At 50.6% G+C, this 23,070-nt stretch overlaps 2 protein-coding genes across 2 annotated transcripts in view; both read right to left on the bottom strand.

Moving 5' to 3' along the window:
* Positions 1–859: 859 nt before the first annotated feature.
* CPN1 (carboxypeptidase N subunit 1) lies at positions 860–11,997 on the bottom strand. Its single transcript, XM_058029665.1, has 9 exons — positions 11,707–11,997; positions 8,717–8,913; positions 7,886–8,041; positions 7,253–7,435; positions 5,723–5,834; positions 4,903–5,042; positions 4,508–4,607; positions 2,960–3,078; positions 860–1,125 (listed from the first exon to the last, which is right to left on the bottom strand). The coding sequence occupies exons 1-9, from the start codon at positions 11,927–11,929 to the stop codon at positions 994–996; spliced, it is 1,362 nt and encodes a 453-aa protein (XP_057885648.1). The 5' UTR covers positions 11,930–11,997; the 3' UTR covers positions 860–993.
* Positions 11,998–15,054: 3,057 nt separating this feature from the next.
* ENTPD1 (ectonucleoside triphosphate diphosphohydrolase 1) overlaps positions 15,055–23,070 on the bottom strand; it is a 33,084-nt gene continuing 25,068 nt past the window's right edge. Inside the window, exons 6-10 of the mRNA XM_058029377.1 lie at positions 22,625–22,861; positions 21,897–22,157; positions 20,793–20,912; positions 20,474–20,611; positions 15,055–20,329 (exon numbers count right to left, since the gene is read on the bottom strand). Coding sequence (XP_057885360.1) covers positions 20,123–20,329; positions 20,474–20,611; positions 20,793–20,912; positions 21,897–22,157; positions 22,625–22,861 — 963 coding nt within the window. The 3' untranslated portion in view covers positions 15,055–20,122. The remainder of the gene's footprint in view (positions 20,330–20,473; positions 20,612–20,792; positions 20,913–21,896; positions 22,158–22,624; positions 22,862–23,070) is intronic.

Below are 23,070 nucleotides of genomic sequence, written 5' to 3'. Positions count from 1 at the left end.
AGCAGCCAGCGAGGGTGACTGATGTGGCCTCTGGGGCTGGTGGTCCTGTTCTACGGAAGGAGTCTCCCTGCTCTCTGACCCTGCCCTGAAGACTGGAATTGAGACAGTCCCACATTTTCTAGCCCAGGGCTCCTTTTACTTCTAGGGTTAGGGTTCCACCTAGGGTTAGGGTTTTGAAAACCACTAAGCCCAGAGCTCCAGGCACACTGGAGCTGTAAAAGGCATCCCAAGGGGAACACAAAACTGCAAAAACACGCCTTATTCCACAGCTTTCTCCTTTTGACCAGCCTTAGCCCAAGGCTGTATTTACTGCCTAGGCTTAGGGTTCTGAAAAACACAAAGCCCAGAACCCTAACCCTAGGTGGAACCCTAACCGTAGGTCTGGCAGTAAATATAGCCTTGGGCTAAAGCTGGTTCCAAGGAAAAAGCTGTGGAGAAAGCCACATGTTGTGGCAGTTTTGTGTTTCCCTCGGCATGCCTTTTGCAGCTGCAGTGTGCCTGGAGCTCTGGGCTTTGGGGTTTCAGAACCCTAAGCCTAGGCAGAACTGTAACCCTGTGCCTAGCAGTAAAAGCTGCCTTTTCAAGTGTCCTTACCTGAGGGCGAAGCATGGTGCTTGCACCCAAAGGACTATTGTTCATGTGCTCCTTTTCTGAGTGCAGCTGACACCAAGGATGGGGTTCATCATCCTTGGAATTCACTCGTGGCATTTCATGTAGGCTGTAGCAACAGTTCAGGAATAAAGAGAGCAGAGCTCTCTGAGATGGAGCAAGTGCAGGAGAAGAACTCAGCACCCACAGACACAATGCCCAGGGAACTGTAGCCCAGGCTCACTTTGTTCTGAATGACTTCACAATTTGCTCAGGGATTAAATACTTCCTTGTTTAATAATCTGGGCTAGTTTCATGCTGAACTGTTGGAAAGTTCACTGGCTGGAATGATCAGCCAGGCCTCATGTAAACGGCTTCCCCAGCTCTCAGCCAAAGGAGCTGTCCTCATCTTTGGGTCCCCCTGCGGGTGGCTCTTGGCACCACCTTCTTCTGAAGGGCTTTGTTGTTCAGCCGTGTGCCTGAGGCTTTGCGCTCCGCAGGCTTCCTCACCACTTCTTGTTTGAGCTGGAAATGCACCTGGAGAAAGAATAAAGATAACTGCATTTAATACAGTGTATGTGCTCTTCCGGACCTGCCTCTACCTTCGAAGGGACTCTGGGGCCAAGTCAAACAATAAGGGGTCTCAGCCATTGTTTAAGGAAATCAGTTCTGGAAGCAGCTGTAAATTTTTTCCTCCTGTGGAAAATATACTAACAATGAACGGTGTTTTTTATGCAGAGTTGCTCCTGTGGCCACGTGACGTCCTAGAATGGTTTGGAAGATGAGCTGTGAATGGCAAGGGACTGAGCTATGTCCTTTATTCTCCTTTTCTCACCAGAGAGTGGACACATAGCATTGCTTTGCATCTCTGTGAGTATTTAATACAGAGGATGGTTTAAGACAGTTCCTTTAAGCATCTTGTTAGTTTAATCAGTCTTTCAGCAACCAGTCCTCCTAGTGGACCCAGGCAAAAAAATGTCGGGAAAGAAACTTCCATCCACTACAGCCACACAAGTAGTACAAGAGGGAGAAGGGGACAGGGAGTGTGAAAAACACAGCATCAGATAAAGGGGGAATAGGGAGGCCATACAGAAAGGTGAAACCGGAATGGGGCTGCATAGGCTTCTTGGGGGAGGGATGGGGTGAAGAGTGAGAATGGAAGGTGTTGCAGAAATGGGAACTGGAGGCTGGAAAAGGAGGGCTGCTGTGAGAGGAGATATGCAAGAATCAGACCATCAGGGAACAAATCAGTCTTCTACAGTAACACATAAAAAGAAAATCTGTTTTAAAAAGGAAACCCAAAGAGCTGGGTGCTTAACCTAGCAAAACAAAGGACTGGGCTTGACAGCTCCCTATAAATATACTAGGGAATAAACACCAGGCAAGAAAATGAGCTATTTAAAGCACAACATTGGCAGAAGAACAAATAGGCATAAACTGACCATAAATAAATTTAGTACGAAAATTAGAAGGTTTCTAGTCCTGAGAAGAGGGCAGCTCTGGAAGAACTTCAGAGGCTGGGCAGGGTGGGATGAAGCAATGGAAGGTGGGAGAACAACCACAGTGTATTTGCAGCAGAGCCTGACCAGTGCACATACAGTGAAGCAAAGGATGTGCCAGGATGCTGCAGATGGTGGGGGGGGGGGGGTTGGGGTCTTGTCTCTTGAGGAGCCTGCATCTGTCGTTCCACCATGTTCACAAGGCAGCAGCAGGGGCAGGGATCACCACCCACTTCTCTTACAACCAATTTCTAGCTGTCCAGCCAGCTCTCAGAAAGGTGCTGTAGGAGACACACCAGTGTCTCAAGAACACTTCATTTCCTGAAGGTGCTTGGCTGCTCTTAGTTTGCACTCAGTTCCCGTTTGTCTCTGGTGCTCTCAGCAAAAAAGAAAGGCAGACTTCAGCCTCTTGCTATGAGTTTGATAACATGTTTGGTCCCAGGCAGAACGCAGATGATAGCAGAGTGCTGAAACCCACAAAGCTGGGGGGATAACTGAACCCAGGCTGTCTCCACATCAACTTATCCTGGAGAGTGAAGAGGATGGAGGGAGAGCTGAAGAGCAGCAGTCCCAGCCAGCCAGGAGATCTCCCACGGCCAAGAGGCAGAAGGACACAGAGTCTCGTATGGGAGCCCAGTGCAGCTGCAAGGCCTCAGTAAGGAATTGAAAGGCACATGGCATTGTCTTCACTCTGTTCACTGCTGTGAGCTGTGTGGAGCCTTGTCTGCCAAAACAGATAATCTACAGCCTCTGGAAATGCTCTACATCCTATCTCCTTTCTCTGCTGCTCAATAGACATCCCCCACCACACTTCTTTCTCCCTGGGGTGAAGATATTTTGAGAAACCCTTGTGACTATGCAGCCTGACTCACCAATGAAGGTGCAGCTGGGCCCACTGTTGTTGTGACTGTCAGGGGCTGGTACCCCTCTGCAGAGGCTGTGACAGTGTAAGTGCCAGGCAGCAGCAGCCGGAAATAATCTCCCATATCACCTGGAACACAAGGTAGGAAAAGAAAGCATTCAGGATGCTCAGGGAGCAAAGCATAAGACCAGTAATTCTCGCTGAGTTACTTCCTCTAGGATGTGTAGCCTTCAAAACCTGGATTTTTTTTCCCAAATCTGCTGGCTATCTCAAGGCTGGATTCACACTGGTGTACTGCAAGTGATGTCTCATTAGTGCCATGGAGAGGTCAGTCTGCAAGTAAAAGCCAAATGAAAGGGGACTGTACAGCAGCATTGGCTGTGGCTGTGTAGGGGGGCTGCAAAGCTGAGCACTCACCAGTCAGATGACAGCAGACAATCACAGCTCCAGTCTGACTCCTTATGTATAACACAATCTAATTCCCACCACCATACACAATTTTGCCACCTTTAGGCTAGCAGGATTTAGTTGCTCATTGGCTCAGCTGCTCCCTGATTCCCTGCATAAGAAAGCCTCAGAAGCACTTGGACAGACTGTGCCCTGGTGTGCTTGGGGACAGGGGACAATCAACAGTGAGGAAACACCACATTATGGATCACTTTGGAAATCTGAGTATAATCCCATCTATGTAACTGGATAGGTATTGCAAATTGCTACAGAGTGGAGCTGGGAGTGCAGCTTCACCTGAATATGGCAGAACCCTGGTAACAGGGTTAGTTAGGCTGTGAAATAGCCATCCCTGAGGTCAGTGAGAATTGGCTGGAGGGAGCAGGGGCTGATCAGAGCCAATGCTGGGGAAAATCTTGCTCCAAGCTAGACAGAAGAATTCAGAGGGCCCCTGACAGCCAGCTCTTCTGTGATTTCTTCCACAGTCCCCTTTCCTATGCAGGTTGGCATAATAAGTGCCAAATATTAGTGTTACTGACTCACAGACCTATAGCCAGGAGGAGCTTTAATGATTTCAAATCTGACCTCTGAAGAGCTGTAATATCAGCTATTTTCTGCAGACAGTCTGCAGTGTTCGGTCTGCTTGGAAGAGGCTGTTCATAGAAAGGAGGTTAAAATTGGCCAGCAAGGGAGAAACAACCACAACCTGGGTAACTGTAAAGCGGCACTTAATTCTCAGTCTAAACTTCTCTGGTGTGAACTTTCAGTCTTTCATCTTATTCTTTCTTTTTTCATCTTGTTCTTTGCTATCTTCTGTTTCAACTCTTTGCAGATACTTATAGGCTTGAGTAGATTATCCCCTCCATTGTCCCTCCCAGATAAAATAGGAGCTGAGTTTCTGAAGTCCTTTACAATAAGGATAGTTTGCATTCCAGTTCTCACCTCTGTCCTTCCTAGGCATTCTTAAGCCCACCCTGGTCAAGGGTAAGGATAGGCTTATATTTCTCTAATGATGTCTTATTTCTTTAGTGTCTTTGGGAAGCAAACCATGATGGCCTTGCCTGCTAGCTTCACTCACATATTCAGACACATAAGCAGATCAACAACCCACCAGAGGTGATGTCATGGCTGATTCCCTGGACAGAAATCACTGCTCCTGCAATGCCATTGTTGTTCTCATCTGAGACCATCCCTTTGATGCCCTGGTGAACCTGCAGGGAGGGAGACAGATGGATGGGTCAAGGCCCCTCCTTTGCTCAAGAGGGTATTGCCGAGAAGGACAGAGCTTTGGGGACAGCCCTACCTTTCCCTGTACCCTTGGTGATCCTGGCTGTCCCCACCACAGCCAGTCTAGGACACAACAACTTCCCCAAAGAGCACCAACAAGAGCACCCCGTGATGTCCATAACCAACTCTCTTCCACTCCTGGTGCCTACTGGTCCCCTACCACCAGGGCCCATGGGGATCTGCAGGAGAAGGGTGTAGGACTCAGGACTGTGCCTTTACCTCTTCAATGAAAGCAACAAGGGCCTCCCGGTTGGCCATCCACTGCCTCTCCAGGTCCTCCTCAGGGGGAAACTTATTGCAGCTTAGCTCCAGGGTGATTTCAAAGCAGTTGGTGTAGAGGTAATTGAAGTCCTGCATGCCTGGAAGAGAAGAATACCCTATGGCCAGGGCATGGCTCCCTTCCTATTTCTATGTCCCAGTAATCCTGGCCCATCTTTCTTTGACCAGAACCATCTCATTCTCCTTCTCTGCACCACAGGTGCAGCCTCCTCCCTGCATGACAGTGCAACTAGAGCCTTCTCCACCCATGCAGGCCTCTCCTTGTAGCTGCCAACTCTCTTCTTCAGCTGGATCATTCATTAACCTGCCTTCAGAAGCCCAGGGAGGTTTGGTACCACAGGGGGCCTATATATCTCTTCCAGTTCCTCTTCAATCTTTTGTCTAGTCTTATGTGTTGATTTTTCAGTTTCCTCATGGTGCCTTTTTTAATGAGAGTTTTCAGGAACTAGCAGCTGCATTCCCTTTGGTCACAGTTTTGGGTTTTGACAGAATTACACCATAGAATTTTCAAATACACTAGCAGATTAATGTTTCCTTTGTCTAGAAGCACATAGGATGAAGGTCTCTGCAGACCTTGGCTTTTTCTGTGGCTCTTTCCCAAGCCATTTCCTGGTCTGAGATACAAAACACCAGAATGGTGTCTAGTAATGGGCACAATCCTATTGCCATAGTCCTTCCCCAACCCATCCTGTCCTGAGGTTTCTTGTCTATCCCTTCACCTCCTTTAGCTGTGGGGGGTGCTCACTGGCCCAGCCCTTACCTTTGCTGAGCGAGTACCAGGATGCCCCATTGGTGATGCCATCAGCAAAGTAGTCCCCGCAGTTCCAGCCCCGGTGCATCCAGCTGTGGGCATATGAGTAGGTCTTGGCCAGCTAGAGGGAGAGCAGCCAGTGGTCACTGCACCAGCCTCACATGGCTGGAGAACCTGCCTGGCTCTGGACAAAACACGCTCCCTCCTTTGCTGAGGAGCATGGGAGGGAAGTCAGACAGGAGAGAGTTCCTGCATTTTACTGCCACAAAATACAACACGAGGTGCCCAGGACCTCTGCAAGACTACAAGGAAGAGCAGTAACCTGGCAAGCTGGAAGCTTGTTGATGGCAAAAGGGCTTCTGCCCTGCTCATACTAAAAAGAGAGGGAGCAGAAGGCACTGGACCTATGGGGGGAAACCTGGCCCCACACAGCAAATGGCACTAATAGAGGAAAAACCTATATGAAGAAAAGCAACCAGTATCAGTCCTGGCAAATACCAGATACATATCGGGGGAATTTCTATTAGGAAAGAGTTTGGGCAAGTTCTGGTTCTAGCAACGACTTGTTTGTTGTCCTTATTAAGATTACTGTTTATTTTTAGACATGAAGGCAGGGCTAAAACTGGGCTGCTGCATCCAAGGCCAGTCCTTTGCGTAAGACTGGCATTTGCATTTTCTAAGGCAAACTCTATACCCTTTATTACGGTTCAGATTCCAGTGCAATATCATTCTGTTGGCAGGAAAACAGTTACTTCTCTACATTTCTGAGTCCTGAGGCCATGTGGGTATCATTAGCCTACGCCCCAGACTGCAGCATCTTGACATCTGGGTCTGAGCACAGCCGTGATCCCAGGAGGTCCTGACAAGCCCCTGCAGATTCTGCTTCCAGAAAAGGCTGGACTCCAGCTTGGACTTATTTTTCTCATTAACTGTTCTGAGGCAGACTTACTTTTTTCTTATGCTGGAATGGAAGCAGTGACTGAAGGCATTGTTTTCTGGGATAATGAAGAAAAACCATGAGCTTCAGCTAGCACTAACAGGATCAACAGCACAGACTGATTCATTCTCTGCTGTCTGCTTATGCTCCTGGAGTCTTGCTGTTTCTTGTAGTTGTTCTTTGCCATCCATAAGCCTCTGCTGGGCACCCACCTCCTTTATCCTGGTATCAACAGGCTCCCAGTCAGCTCTCTAGGAAAAAAAACCCTTTGCATTCTAAGATGGTGTGTCAAAGCTGAGTGCAGCTTCCAGCTTGGGAAAAGCAGGTTGTTACTGAGTATACCAGTGGTATTTGGGTTATGGGAAAACCAAGCATGGACAAGGAGGGGGCCCCTGAGAGTTAAGCATGGCCTGTCCCTGTGGTGGGACTGTCCCGACCTGGCTCCCGAGCCAGTGGCTGGCAGAAATGCTGTAGTCTGCTAATGATTATTTCCAACACGTTTCTTGGCTCAGCTCCTGCATGATGCAGTGACCAGAGCTCCCATCCAGGCCTTGCTCTGCACCCTGCCAGGGGATGTCCTTGCTCAGCGTGGCTGTGCTCACCTTCTGAAACAGCTTATCGTCAGGGGTAGGTGTGTTGACCGTGCGCCGGTGGCTCCTGAACCGCTGGTCCTGGGACTTGTCATAGGGGTAGTTTGCCACCACTGCTCCACCGTGCAGATTGGCCGAGAGCACAAAGTTGTAGCTGCTGATCCACTGGATCACAGCCAGTGTCTCTGGCTCCACCTGTAAGGAGAAGAGAGAAGGAGACAGGGAGAAGGAGACGTGCCAGCTGCTGCTCCATGCCAGGCTGTGGTGTGATTGACCATGTCAGACCCTGTCCTGCAATGTGTCTGCTGCAGCTCTTGCAGCTTCCTCTGTTCTCCACCAACTGCCCTGATACACAAGGCAGTTCCCCCAGCTAAACCCCAAAACCTGAGGCACAGGTGTTAGCCAGCATATGCCACCTCCTCTGCCCTGTGCACTGCAGCCTGCTCCCCCAAGCTGGTTGTGATGTCAGCCTCTCCTGGCAGAGGGGCAAGCTGTGATATGGGACCAGGACTGCATCGTTTCTCTGCAGGCAGAAGGCTCAGAGAAGGAAACAAGCACTGTGCAAGCTAAAGGGCAGTGTATTTGCTTGCATGCTGAGACACTGCAAGAGGATGCTGTAGCCCTCATGGTATCCCAGACTGGTACCTGGCTTTTCCAGTTGTCAGGCAGTGGGATGTGGTGATTTGGCCCGCTGATTTCCCTGCTGTAGTACATGAGGGTGTTGAGGTCAGGGAAGTTGCGGTTCAAGTCCACTCCATTGGCATTGTTCCTCCCTGTCAAGTACCCGTTGCTGTCTGGGCCCTGTGGGGCAAAGGTGCATCACAGGGGTGAGTCCAGGTTGGGTGCAGTCATGTTGGGCATCAGAGAAGAAGAGAATGGCCACTGTAAAAGCACTTCAATGCCTATGAGTTACAACATGTGTTATTGCTGGCAGGGCAATAAAGAGTATTGGCACTGACAGGGAAAATCAATAACAGTATCTTCATTTTTCAGGGTGACAGAGTAAGCCACAAAACAAATAAACAATTTACTTTAGCTGAAAGAGCCACAAATATCTCCCTGAAGTCTAGAAGCACAAATAAATGGGTGATTTTTTTTTCAGGAGTACTAAGGGGCTTATTTCCACCCCCCCATCTGTCATGTCTCTGCCTGCTTACGACAGCAGCATTCAGCTCTCACTTGCCCAGTCTAGGGCAGGGGATTTGCAGTGACCCTTCTGTGACAAATATCTTCCAAGGAGAGTAAGACAGGTATAGGAAGTCTTCTCCATCATCTGCCAAGTTCACCTGTAACAGGACACACAGCACGAGCTCTCGGCAAGGAGGTGACCAGCAGCAACAGCAGTTGACGGGGACAAATTTGGTAGGGCATGAAAAGAAAGGATTCCCCCTCCTTCTAGCTGCAGTGAAGAGCATCCCAAAGGGATGTGAAGGGCTTTCTGCCCCTACCCTGGAGGAGGTGATCACTGCCTGGTACCTGCTTGGCAGCCACTTCGTACCCGTCGGGGTTCATGGAGGGCATGATGTGGATGCGCGTGTCGTGGATGAGGCGCGTGATCCGCTCGTTGCCCCGGCGGTACTCCTCACACAGGAACTCCGAGAGCTGCAGCAGCAGCTCACGGCCCAGCACCTCGTTCCCGTGCATGTTCCCAACATACTTGAACTCTGGCTCCACTGGAGAAAGCAAGAGAGTGACACCATCAGCCAGGGCTGGGACAGGGGGGAAGAGCAAATGCCTACCACAGGGAGCCCCAGGCAAGCCCAAGGGACACTCGATAAATGGTCTAAAATGACCCTTTCCCTTGCAAAATGCAAACCTCAGTGAGGGAGAGCGGCACAGTTCTCATATGGGCTCCACTGTATTTTGCACAGCACTCTGAGAGCAGCTCAGACTCTCCTCCAGGTTGCTTTGGACCTTTGGAGCACACAGAAAGAGTATTTGCTGGTGGTTTGGTCTTGGGTTGGTGAAAGGCAGCACAAAAGGACCAGGGAGCACTGGCAGGATTGCCCCAGGCTGCCAGGCCCTCAGAGCTCTGGGGTAGGTGGCAGTGGAGGTGACAGACTGTTTCTTCCACATTTGCTCTCAGTGCCCCTCACCAGCCCGGTCCATTCCCAGCTCTGCATCTCTCCTTCCCCTTTACCTGCCTCCGAGATCAAGGCCCTTCTCATCCTCAAGTGAAAAGAGCCTGGAGAAACCCTCAGCAGCTGAGCTGAATATGGATCAAACTGTCCCTCAGGCAGCTCCAGTATGACCAAAAAGGTCTCTTGCCACTGGCTTTTCTAAAATAAGGTATCAAAATACAGACTTGGAGACCACAGGCAGACAGTGCCTGGAACAGGACTTGCTGCTTTGCTGAAGGAGAGGCAGGACATGTGAGGGACAGGTTGTGCTTTCCCAGAGGCCTTTTAAAGCAGTTACTTGTGGGAAAATAAAATGTCACATTGCAGGCTGGAGCCAGCATTGGTAGAACGAAAGACAACAGGGGAATTAAGTTAAAAAGGGAGCCTGGCTGTCACATGAAAGACTCAGGAAAAAAAGTGTTGTTACAAATGCTGGCTTGCCAGATCTTGAGACTCCCATTGCACCGTGAGCTTTCTGGACACCAGCAGGGATCAGACATGCAGTGGCATGGTGTAGCCCTGCTGCCAGGTATGATGTCTGTCAGGATCCTGAGGTGAAAGGTATCACATCCCCAGATTGTGAGCTGCTGCTTGCAAAAGCCCCTGTGCCTTTGCTACATTAAAAAAAAGGTCTAATTCAAGCTAAAGATTTTGCTTTTCTATGTTTTTTGATTGCTATCTCTCAGTGCAAGACACCAGAGGTGAGCCACATATTTTGATCTTGTTAGATTTCAGGACATAAGAACTGATTTAGTTAGATAATCCAGTTATTAAAAACTCAGAAAATCTTGGGCATATGTGCACCTGAAAATAAGGTTTCAGCAAGGATTCTCTGCTTTGTTTGAGTCTGCAGAAGGATTTGTCAGCCTTTTTCAGTATGCAAATCCCTAAACGTTATGTATATGGGCACACAAACTGTAATTACTGCACACAAACTCTAATTACTGCATGCAAGCCCATTGACTCTGAGCTTGCTTTTCAGAGTTACTTTTCATGTCCTTCAAGGAAATCCAGTTTCCCAAATTCCTCATGCTACTCAAGCTGAAAGTGCCAGCCTGACAGTGGCCCATGCTACAAGCAGGGCCACATGTCCACGCTGCCTCCCTGGGGCAGGGGAGATCTGAGTCATCTCCTACAGGCTTTCCATCTGCTTTCATGTGGTTCTGCAAGTCTAAAACCCAGTGGTGCACTGCCAGTGCCCTTTGCTCACGCTGTGCTTTGAATCAGCCCTTGATGCACTGTGAGGGACCCCAGATGCCCTCAGTGCCATGCAGGTTTCCCAGTGCTGAACAGGGCTGTCACAGAGGTAGTAAAGGTGGGAAGCCTCCCATCTCACCTCCTGGCACCCCTGAAAATGATACCATGGGCACAGGACGGGAGCATACACCCCCAGAGCAGAGCTGCCAGACATGGGGTGCTGTGGGGTTTGTGGGGGCTGCTCCTCAGAGGGGGGCACAGGTTCTGCACACCCCTGCAGCCCTGCTGGCAGTTTTCCACGTGGCTAGGCTGCCTGCACTTACCAGCCCCTGCGTTTAATCACATCAACCAGGACCTGAAAAGGCAAAAATCCCGCAGAAAGCTCTGTCCTTTCCTGCAGCTCATGGGCACAAGGCAGGGATGCGAGGGAGCCCTGTGTGCAGCCCCCCAGCCTGGAGAGGCAGCTGCTCTCCTCAGCCCCCCAGGGCACCTGGCTGCCAGCAAGGGCTGGCTCGGCAGCATCCCCAAGCTGCTCAGGCAGCAGCTCACGGGGCCATCGCTGCCAGGGCTCCACAGGGCCACGTGGCAGCAGGTGGCAGTCCCCGAGACCAGCCTGTCACTGGGGCCGCTCTGCCCACGGGCTGCGAGGGCTGTAGAAGCCCAGGCCCTCTCTGCCAGGATCCCCGCTCGCTGTCCTCCCGGGTTTGCCGTCTTCAGGAGGAAGGGCCGAACACTTTCTGTCCTGTCACCACCCGGCAGCACAGAGCAGAGGGTGGATGCTGCTCTCCTCGCCTGGACAACGCTGTTTTGGGAGGGAGAGCGTGGTAGGGCAGGCGGGGTGCTGGGATGGACTCGCCTGCGTTCTTGCATTAGCTTCAGCTGAAAACTCAGAGCTGCGTCCAAAGTACGCGCCCGGGCCACGCTGCAGCTCACGCAGGCACAGTGCGCGGCACGGGGCGTGTGTGCGGGCCGGGCGGGCCCTGCGCCGGCTGCGGGGTCCCTGCCGGAGACCGCCCCGCCTGGCACCTGGGCACTGCCAGAGTCCCGCCTGGAAAGGGAGATACCCCCACCCAGCGCCCCGGCAGCGCCGCGTGGCAGGGAGCGTGCCGACTCCTCTCGGGGCCGCTGTCCCCTTCCCCCCGTACTCACGGGGCTCGTGGATGCCCGGGTAGTCGCTGAACTCCAGCACGTAGAGGTGCCGGCCCTCGACGCTGCGGCCGATGCTGTAGATGCGGGTGACGTAGGGGCACTGGCTCTGCACGCGGAACAGGGCCTGCACCAGCTCCTCGTAGCGATGGTGGAGGAAGCTGAGGGCGGCCGCCCCCTCGAGCAGGAGCAGGGCTCCCACGAGGGGCCGCAGCCACCGCGCCATCCTCCCGCGGCGCCGGGCGCCCGGACCAGCTCCCAGCCTCGGCTCCCTCCCCGCCGGGAGCTTAAAGTGCAAACTCCAACCAGCTCTTTCCAGCTGCCGAGTGCCAGCCCCCTGCACCTGCGGGCGGGGGGCGGCGGGAGCGGGGCGCGCCGGGGCCCCGCGGCGCAGGAATGCTCCCCCCGCCCGCCCGGCCGGCCCCCGGCGAGCCCGCTCTCCTCCGCCGGAGAAGTTTCCCCCCGCTCCGGCTCACTTATTAACTGGACAGCAAACAGGGCCCCGCAGCCACTGGCTGTCACCGCAGAAGAAGCGCAGGGCTGGAAAACTGGCTGCGGAGGGCGCCGGGGCTGCCAAGCGCTCGGGGAGCGGCGGGCGGGGGAAGGAGAGAAGAGGAGAGGGGGCCGGCGGGCGGGGGGCTCTGCTCTGCCCGTCACCTCCCGTGGGGCAGGAGCCCAGGGGGATCGGGATGGGGATAGCGCCGGGCGGCCTCGCTGCCCGCACGATCCCCGCAGCCCTGCCCGGCGCGGGCAGCTCCCTCCGCTCCTCCCCGCAGCCCGGCCCCGGCTCCGCGCCTCCTCTCCTGCCCCATCGCCTGGGGAAACAGAGCAGGGACCGCCGCGGGTCAGTCGGCCCCTCTGCCCGTCCCGGCTCACCCAGCGATCCCATTGCTCCCGGGACAAACAGAGGCGGCAGGGACTGCATGGCCCTTGCCACAGCTGGCTGCCCGAACTGCCGAGCTGGGACGGTGCAGGGGGAGGGAAGAGCAGAGTGCGATGTGATGCGGGAGCTGTCTGCTGAGCAGGAACCATCACGGAGAGCTCCGCTCCAACAGTCTGCTATCACCCCGCCCTGCTCCGGGAGGGGGCATGAGAAAGAGCTCTGACCGGCGTTGGGCAGGACGACATTGCTTAACTGCATATAGGCAAATGTACATGTCCTGCTGTCTGCAACAAAGGATTGCAAACTGTTTCTGGGTATAGGGGAAGCTGGTTCCTCTCCACCCCTCTGCCATGCTTATCCCAGTGGGCAGCAGACCCCTCGAGGTCCCTGCTCTCTGCCCACTGCCAGAGGCAGCCTTGCCCCACAAGGCTAAAACTCCAGCAGCCTAGTGGCTCTGACAGAGGTATTTACTAGGACAACCCTGACACAGAGACCAAACATGAGCACAAACAGCTGAAAAATTTACCATCACGGCTGGACAGGCCAAGAGAAAGGCCCCCTTTGGTAACATGAGCATGCTATTCTGCTATATCTGGGCCATGCTAGAGAGGAGCTCCTCTGGCCACCAGTAATGGGCTGCCCGGGATAGTGCCATGCCAAACATTTGCTTTCCCTTCAGCTTTGAGGTGGATCTGTGCTGCATTGCTCTAATTTCCATGTCAAGGCTTGCTTCTTTCCCAGTGCTTTCCTACCCATTCTCCACATCTGCTTGGACTGCTGTCTTTCTATCTCAGTTTTCCAGGAAGAGCATTGGTCAAACCAAGGAGTCCCTGTTTATAGCCTCTAGCTGCTGTTGATGGCCTCTGATGCAAACAGTACAGGCTGGTGGTCAAGGCACATGGATTGCCTGCTTATGACTTGGCATACTCAGACTTTCCCATATCCAACATTCTTCTGCCCAAGCACCATCATAGTGGTAATTTCTTTCCTTGATCCTCTGCCTTCTTGGTCTTCTGCCCCATCTGCACAGTTCCCTCTTAACCCCTGTTTTTTAAAAAATACCCTTTTGACGACATGAAAAGAAAAATAAAAGTATTACACATACATAGAGATAGCAGAAACCATATTAATACTTTCTGCTAGGTAAGCCCCATCTGCCCCCATCCCTGCTGGTCAGCCAGTCTGAAAGCAGCACACGTTCAGGAGCAGGAATGGCATTGCACCCATCTAAGTGTCAGTGCTGGAGGTGATAGCTTCTCCCAGCACATGCCAGAAACCAAGGCAAAGTAGCTGAAGCTGTGGTGTGGAGAGCATGGGTATGGTAGGACAGTTCTTATCTCTCAGCAAGATGTGTCTGGTGGTATCTTGCAAAGCTGGCAGCCCACAACAGCAGTGGGAAATGCCTTCACCTCCTTCACATCCCTGCTCTCAGGGCTGCTGGGCTCCCGTGGAGCTGCTCTTTCCCCAGGCTTCAGCAATGAAGGCCATGTGAAAGAGTCACGGGCAGGTTTCCAGCACTACCCAGTGTTACTTGGCAGCCAGAGAGTGCTAGGCAGGGCTAGAGAAAAATAGTGCAAGCCCCATGTTTGGCCAGTTTCACCCTCCCCTTTCCCTTCCTAGGCTGCTTTCAGTAGCCTGGGACAGTAGTGGCCGAGTTGGAACTGCAGTGCTGCCAAGGGACACATGAGGAAAACTCCCACTTTCCTATGGAGGCAAGCAGCACTGATATAAGAAACAACAGTAAAAAAAGAAATGCCAGAGCATTAGAGCCTAAAAAGGAGCCATGGGCAAAATCTCATGTGGGTGGAAAACACATCTCACACACTACTAGGTCTGGAGAGTTAGTCAGTGTTATCTGTAGCACAGGGATGGAGGCAGCCTGTCATCAGGCAGCAGGTTTAAGCATACAAAAGGAAAGAGTTTTGCACAAAAGACACCCTGAAATTACATCATCAAACCTGGAAGTTAATGAGTGCAAAAGAGGATAAAATGAATTCATAGAGAACAGAGTCAGAGTTATCAGGTCTTGAAGTAATCATTTGATCACAAATTTCCTAAGCCCCTGATGTGTAGAAGAAAAGGATTATGCTGTTTTCCTAGCTATCCCTCTAAATCCTCGCCCACCACACAGCTGGAGACGAGTGCCAATGCCCTGCCTGTTTGATCTGACCTAGCATGGCCTTTACACATTCTAGGAAAATGACAATAATAAATATGTTTGAAAACACTGATGAAAGCAGAAACAAACAATAGAAGATGTTAAGACTTAGAAACAGTGAAGGAAGTAAATAAAAACTTTATTTGGAAAACACAGCTAATACATCTGGGATGGATCATGCACTCCCCCACCCCCCACCCATATGTTCAAAAATGGAAAGACCTTGAGACAGTGGGAGAAAGAAGGGGAGAAGGAAAGGTCTGTGCCACTGTGGTGAGAGTGAGAGGAATGTCAATGCAAGGCCTGTCTCCCCACCGTTGCATTGCAGATGGGCAAAGGCAGCAAGGAGCTGATTCTGCTGGAACTGACCATGGAAAGACTGCATCTGATGGGTTCACTTTAGTTTTGGCCATATTGTTAACACAGGAAGATTGGAAAATTTGAGGAAAGTTCAAGCTAATAGCCATAAGAATGAGCAAACTGTGGGGAGTTCTTGCTGAAAGAAAAATAACAACTGTGACAAGCATTGTTTGCCTTGGCAGAGCTGTGGCTGTGGCTGCACATGGAGACGTGCAGCCCTGTGAGCAAGGGGCACAGGCCCACTGTCCTTTACCTGTTAGGGGGTGGAAATGTGGGCTGCAGTGCCAGCATGACGCCAGTGGGGCTGCCTGGGGGAGGGAGAGGGAAAATGAGAACAGAGGACTGCTTCTGTCCAGTTTGCAGTTCTTGGGAGAACAAACTGCTTTGAGGAGGTCAGGATGAAGCTAAGGCAAAGAAAGATGTGGTTTGGGCAGTAGCAGCCTTCCCAGGAGTGAGGCAACCTGTGTGAGGTGCCCAGAGCCTGGGAAAGACCACAGTGCATTTCTCTACCAGGAGGGGATGCTACCCATCCACTGGGATCTTCAGAGCTGACCTAGGAGAGCATCGGGGAACTGGCAAGAGAGGAAATCACATCTCAGGACTTTTCCATGTTTAGTGCCAGAAGCTCCATTCCACTACTGGCAAACTCCCATCTTCTGGAAAACAGCATGAAAACTTTTCTGGCATGAGTTCAGAAGTCTTTATTATGATAAGCATACAGAGGCTTGTGTGTGCATCAAAACAAAGATCCATTTCTTCAGGGTTGGGCCACGGAAAGAAAACACATGGCCTGGGTGGCAGGGACTGCTGTCCTCAGTGTGCTCTCCCCAGTCCCTCCTGACCAGGCTGTGAGCCTGTGACAAAGCTGGCAGCCCTGCAGAGCCTGCACATCCTGCCTGGCACAGAGCATGGGAAGAACTGGGGCGGAGAGTGAAGGGGCACACATCCGCCAGAACTGCTCCGGGAGAAACTGGAAAGCCTTGGCCAGTGCCAACACTTCAAATCAGCCTTCCAGTGCAGAGGTGATGGCCCCACTTCTGAGAGCTTTCTTCCAGGTGGAGGCCCCACTGTGCTTTGCTGTAGGGCTGGAGAAATCTGCTGTAGCCTGGGCACAGAGGAGAGGCAGCTTTATCCGAGGTACTTAGAGCCTGTGGTGGGGAGCAGTTTTCCTGCAAGAGGTGAGGGTGCTGCAGGTACCCAGGTTCTCTCTTCTGACAAGTTCCAATAGCTTTGCCCCACATTTGACACTCAGCTGAGCATGGCAGAGCTCACAGAGGTCATCAGTCCCAGAGAGACCAGGCTGCTCTTGCACTCTGCAAAGCTATCAACTCTCTCTGCAAGGAACCTCCCCAGAAATGGACCAACCAACATCTGAACCCAAACCAGAGGCGCTCATGTCACCTTGCTGCAGCACATCTCAGAGCTTCCTGGGAGCCCAGGAGAGATCTCTCTTCAGGAGAGACCAAGGTCTGGAGTCTTGGCAGCGCAGCAGAGCTGAATAGTGAGTAAAGATGTGATAGACAGGAACATGTGATGTTAAAAGATGCTTTACCCAAGAAAATCAAAATGGTAAAGCAGGAAGTGTCTAGAAATTAAAGCCAGATGCTATCAAATTAGAAATAAGGCACAGATAATTGCCAGTGAGGCAGATCAACTGTGTTAACAAGAGAAACGATACATTAATACTGGCATATTTGGAAAGTCCCTCCACTATCATTAATGGTCTTCATGTACATGTTGGGTGGCTCTGGAACACACATTTGAGTTGAATACAGCTGGATCAGATGCAACACAGAAGCAAAGAAATGAATGTTCATAAACTTGAGCTCTTTGACCAAAGATTTTGAGTAGTCTCCATGAAAAAAGTCCTGCAATAACAGGAGAAATGTAGAGAAAACAATTGTAGGCCATTCTGTGAGTGTTCACTACCAGGCAGTGACATGCAATGGTCTTGCCCTGACAGGATGCCTTCAGTCAACTGATTCCTGAAGCCTCAGGCTGCTCAACTGGCATGTTGTCACCTCAGAAGTTCTTATCCTGGAGAGACTGATTTATGAATGGGGTCTAAAATTCATAAGGTTTAAAAATATTGTGACATATTTTGCATTTATCTTAGTTCGGGCCCTTTTGGTTGCACTCAAGTAATATTTAAAGCTTAAAAAACCCCAAAACTCAAACCAAAAAGTGAGATAATTAATACAGCAGGAGCAAGTGAAGATGTCACTGCTCACCTGGCTCCAGAAAAAGGAGCTAACAGTATTAATACTATGGGACTTGCAATGAAGATACAAAACATTGTAAAAGCTCTTCTCCCAGATATTTGACATTTTCCTTTGACATAAATCCCTAGCAGGGACAAGAAGAGCAGACTGGAACAACCTTTCTTTCCACACCAACTTCCACATGAAGTTTTTGCATCAATTTCTGACACGTCCTAATGGATCTGCCAGTTCTCATCACGGACACAGATGAGCAGCTGGCGGATCCCCAAGGAGGTCTCAGGAGAGGACCTGCCCCTCTGCAGGTTTCCGTGCTGTTCACGGGGAGGACGGATGCACCAGCTCACCTGGGAGCTTCTCCAGGGCTCTGCTCTGCTGCACGGGCTCCGTATGCAAGGAGGGTGGCATGTCATGGGCTGTGCTGCACGTGAGGCTGTCTGGGCACCAGAAGCAGCTCTGATCACACGTTTCTCCTGCATGCCTTCCAGCCAAAACCTGCTGCTCATCTCTCATCTACCTGTCTTTGCTGCAAACAACAGAAGGAGGGCTGCATCCCTAGCTGAATTCCCACATCGCAGTGTATTTGCAGATAAACAGAAACTGGTCAGCAGACTTTCACTGCTGGTGAAAGGGCATTTGCAGATTGAACTGGATAATCTTGCTTGGGGCAATATTCTTTGAATAATATGTATTTCAGTGGAGCCACACAGAAGGAAAAATGGCTCATTTCGAGAGACAGTGATGTAGGATGTGAGACAGAGGCTGTTTTGAAATGCCATGGCTGGGAAAAAAGACCAAGTTGCAACAGTCCAGCTGGACTCAAAAGCCTAAAAACTTTCTGTTAAGTGAACAGACCTGGAACAGAGATATATGAATGGATAACATAAGGCATAGATGAAAACCAGATATGTGCACTATTAGTGACTCAGCTACCTGCTGAAAACTTTGGTGTCCAAGTTTCAGAAATATGTACAACTTTTAAAAGAAGTGGAGTCAAGAGCTGCAAGTGAGGTCAGCTGAGACCACTTTACAGATTGAAAACCAGTCTACTTTAATATAATATAATGACAACTTGCAAGCACCACCGAAGAAAAAGGGATTTTAATAGCAGAGTTACTCAGTCTTTTGGAAATGGGCAGAACAAGATCCAACAGAAGCTGAAGCCACCTAATTCAGAGCAAAAATAAGACACAGGTTTTTGGAAGAACAATGATCTGCCCAAAGACCTTAGGACAGGGTAGATTTTTCCCTTACCTTTAGGTCCTTCAATATATTAGGGCCTCTACTTCCAGGCATGAAGTAGAAATAACTGTGTGACATTTTCCATCCTGGACTATGCCGAGGGACAGACTGGGAGAGCTCTGTGTCTGTGCTTGCCTGAAGGAGAAGGCATTGTTGGGGTTGCACATCCTGACCCCCTCCACACTGCCTGCACCTCTGCTTGGGGAAGGAGGTGAGTATTTGCTATGCCTTCCTCTCTACAATATCTGCTTTCTTTTTGCCTCCACATTTACAGGTCATTAGGAGAAGAGATTTCTGAGATTTTGTGGGAGGTAGACAGGCACCAGTGGTTTCTGAGTGTTTTTTAAAAAATGGATTTCTGACTTACCTCTCTTTTTTTTGGACCAAGAAATGGAAAAATGGAAGAAAGTGATTCATAGACTCAATCAGTGGCATCGTCCTGGTTCTGTGGGCTGCAGTATGTGCACTCACAAGCCCTGGGTCTTGTGGCCATAGGATAAGCCTGTGCTATGAGGAAAGGAAAGGCAAATCTTCACTAATTTTGCTGGTGGAAAGAGTGGTTCAATCCGTGCATTCTCATGCTGGTTAACTACTGCCAGCTGCCTACAGGAACATTAACTAATAAACACTTTCCCTAGATTGGAGGCTGCTGTGTTATCAGCACAGTGACCCTGGATTGCTTTAGTGGGTGATACCTGAGGGCACACTGATCACACCAGAGTCCCTGGAGGCACAGACAATCACTACTGGCCAAGGAACCTGGGCCAATACAAGCTCTTCCTACAAAAAGCAGCAATGCCTGGTTGGGAACTTGTGGCTTGATGTACCTTAGGGACACAGGAATGGCTCAGTGCAACAGTGAGCCAGCTTTGGTCCAGCAACAACATCAGGAAGACGTGGGGAAAAGGCATTTTGCCACCTGCAAAAGGAGCTGACAGCAGACAGAGCCCAGCTGAGGGCTGATGACCACAAGCATGCTCAGTTTCTTCATCCTCATCCCTTCTTTTCCCAGAGTGGCATTTGGGAGCCTGACCCACCTTCAGGGGCCAGCCAGGTGCAAGAGCTGTACCCAGCTGTAGGCTGCCAGAGCTCAGGGCCAGGGAGGGGAGCAGAGGCGTGCTGGTGCAGAAAGGGCTCTTGGAACAGCTTCAGCAGAGAAGGAGCAGGATCACCCTGGATGTGACAGCTCCCAAGAGCTCGGTGGGATGTGTGACCCTGAGATAACCCTTGCAGGAGCACTGGCTCCCAAAGATTGCTGCCACTTTTCTCTTTATAATGCTGTGCACAAGGCAGAAACCAACAAGCAGCAAAGTTTCCTTGAATGAAAGCACGATCCACTCAAGGAGGGGACACGAGCTTGTCTGTCCTTGGCAGAGAAGGTGGCGAGCCTGATGTCCCAACATCTGTCAGTGCAAGTGTGATTCAGAAGAAATAAATGCCCTTGTTGTACAGTCAGAAGCTTCAGTGAGAGGGACTCTGCTGTACAGCCTGCTCTGCTGGGGTCTCCTAGCCCTGAGCAGCCAGGATGACATGGCTCCTCTCGCCTTCACGTTCTTCCTAAACAATCCCCTTCTGCAGGCACTTGGGCTTGTGGAAGAGAAGCCAGGCAAACAGGAGCACAGACACCAGCACGAGGGAGCACACCACCATCAGCCCCACATAGCTGCCGTGGGAGAGAGGGGGCCCGGCTGGCTCCTCTGCAGGGATCATGTTGGTCAGGTTCAGCATGTAGCCAAGGGTCCAACCTGCATCACTGCTGCCAATCTGAAACAGAAAAGCAGAATCAGTGCTGGGAGGCTGCCTAGGGCATTGCCTGAGCAGTGGCACCCCTTGGGATCAAGGGCCACGCTGTGTGGCAGAGGCTGCAGAGAACTGCTGGGGTAGAGCCCTCCCCACCACAAAACACACCTTTCCAAGGAAGTGGATCATTTGCCAGTTGTCTTCAGTGAACTCATAGCCATTTTCCAGGAGAGAGAGGATATAGGCTCCAGAGAAGCAATATTCACTCAGGTACTTTTCTTTGATGTGGTGATATGCTGTCTTCACCTAGGGAAGGAGGCAATCACCAGACTGTAAAACACACCTTCCCACTGCTCCAGCTTGTGCCCGAGCATCCACTGCAGGTGCTGGGGGGATCTTCCCCACCTTGCTCTGGAAATTAATCCCAGCCATTTATCCCACAGAAAAATATCAGCAGCCCCAGTGTACTGCAACAAGCATGGCTCACCTCTTGCCAAGGCCGGGCACAGAAGCTCTCAATGGTGCTGATCACTTTGTTCAGGGCAAGGGGGTTTGGTTCACTGGTCAGGTTCAAAAAGTTCATCACAAAATAGAAAGCAGAAAAAGCCTGAAGGAGAAAGGTTCTTTTAATCTGACTAAGCCACAAATTCCACAAAAGAAAATGAGTTTATAGATAGAGAAATATAAGAAACAATATCACACACATAAAAGCAGGAATGTTTTCAGGAGTGATGTCATTTTGAGGGACATGGCTCAGAGCTGCTGAGAGATGGAGGTAGGAATTATGATATCCTGAAGAACTTCTGTGAGCTCTCTCCTTTATGTGTGCCAGTGGCACACAGTGAATGCTGATTGCCATCACAACCCCATTTTGGCAACTGAGTGAGATGAGTGCACAATGAATGAGATGAGTCCACAAAGAGCAGGGGTGATGGTCTGAAAGGATTGTACAGAGCCTTATCATATAATCCGAGGTCCAGAAACCCCATCTCTGACCATGGCCAGTAGCTGATAAGTAGGAGGCAGCTTAGGAACAGGGCAAGATTGTACTAGCAGTTCCCTGGAAAGCCTCACAATCGCTGAGCATCTCTTTGCAGCTCTAGGACTGATGGTCAGCATGGTGTCACATATAATGTGTGTTCAGAGTGTGCCCTGTCTCCTCATCATGTCTGGGAGGCAGACAGGTGAGCTGACTGGTTTCAGTAGCACTCAGACACACTGCTGGGAGAATTTCAGGTCTGGTGGCACCACTGGCCTCAGCAGACAAGGTTGCAGGAGCAGTGTTCCTGCCTGCAGCAGGCTCTCCTGCCTCTGGTGCTGGACAGCTTAAAAAGCGAGTAAAGACAACAGCCCAAGGAGATGGGTTAGAATGGGAGCAGTGCAGTAGATAGGCCTGTATTTACTGGGGTGGCTCTCAGCATGTCTGTCCTCACAGCAAGTGCAGCACTGCTTTTGTAGTTACACGTCCAAAAAGCCATCTTGTAAATGATTTCCTGCCTCACTCATGAAGAATGTGCTCTAGCATTACTCTCAATTTCTGCTCTTCTGACATTCTGGATCACAGATGGTTGAAGAATGAGTGAAGACTCACCCCAAAATCCCCTTGTAATGGAGGTAGGTATATCCCATTGAAGGAGCAACTGGAGTAAGGACAATTGCTTTTGTTGAAGAGTGTCTGGATGCTTTCCCGGCACTTCTGATAGTCCCCCTCTCCCTTTATGTACAGCTGGCTGAAAGGTAATTGCTTTTTCTTGTCTGATGTGCAAGGGTTTTTGAAGAAGTCACTAATATTTATAGTCCTCTCATAACCCTTGTGAAAGCATGGGTCGGGTAGACTGCTGTCCTCCAGGGTCTGAAAGTAAAAATCAATCCAAACTGTTACATTTTGCTCTAGAATAACACCCTGGGAAAGAGCCACAAGGAAGGGTGGCACTTGTCCCAGTACATCACATCAGGTCAAAGGGATAAGGATGGATTAGGGCGCTGGCTGTACAGGGGAAGATGTGGGTACTGACACAGCCTCCCTGCAGGACCTGGGAAAATTATTTTAAGTCACAGTTTGTGAAGCTGTGCTGTTGATTTGGGTTTCTCAGAGATGGTAAAATGTCACCTCCCCTGAGTACTTCAGTTAAATGCAGCTCTCTTGCTACCCCATGCCCAAGAATCAAGGCATCTCAAATTGGTAATTTGTATGGAGAACAATGACATTTCCCTAATCCAGACTAAGAGGTGAGCTAGAACACAGCAACTTTTACAGCACCAGTATCCCAAAGCTGGGAGAGTCCAGGATTGTTCAATTACAGATGTAGATGTACTTGCCTGTAGATCCCTGGCCAGTTTCTGCTGCAGAGCCTGGTCTTTCCCATAGCAGAGAAAGCTGTGGGTGTACACTTGGTAATCCTTCCCGTAGAGACGGAAGTAGAGCTGGTTCTCTGGGGACTCAGAAGTGAGGTCCTTTGATACAAAGGTAATCTGTGTGGAGGCTCCTCCTAGGTCCAGTGCTCCTGATGTCTCACTTAAGGATTTCAGGGAGTGTAGAAGCTTTTTCCAGCCAGACTTGGGGAAAAAAAAATCAAAATAAACCAGATATATTGGGCATGGAGAAGATTTATTTTGGAGAAATTAAAAAAAAAAAAAAAAAAAAAAAAGAAAAAGAGAAAGAACTATGAGGAGAGAAGCAGAAGCACAGAACACAGGAAACATGGGAAGTCCTGGAGGGGGCATGAGATGAGAGCTGGAACAACACATAAGAAAAATGCAAGCTT

The sequence above is a fragment of the Melospiza georgiana genome, chromosome 8, assembly GCF_028018845.1.
Source record: "Melospiza georgiana isolate bMelGeo1 chromosome 8, bMelGeo1.pri, whole genome shotgun sequence".
NCBI classification, from domain to species: Eukaryota; Metazoa; Chordata; class Aves; order Passeriformes; family Passerellidae; genus Melospiza; species Melospiza georgiana.
This window is presented reverse-complemented; position numbering and strand designations above follow the sequence as displayed.

Excerpts from the sequence above, each read along its gene's own strand:
- CPN1 (XM_058029665.1), bottom strand. The coding sequence starts at position 11,929 with ATGGCGCGGTGGCTGCGGCCCCTCGTGGGAGCCCTGCTCCTGCTCGAG. Across the intron at positions 8,914-11,706 it reads CCCGGGCATCCACGAGCCCC|TGGAGCCAGAGTTCAAGTAT; the intron begins GTGAGTACGGGG and ends TGCTTTCTCCAG. Across the intron at positions 4,608-4,902 it reads TTGTTGCTTTCATTGAAGAG|GTTCACCAGGGCATCAAAGG; the intron begins GTAAAGGCACAG and ends CCCTCCCTGCAG.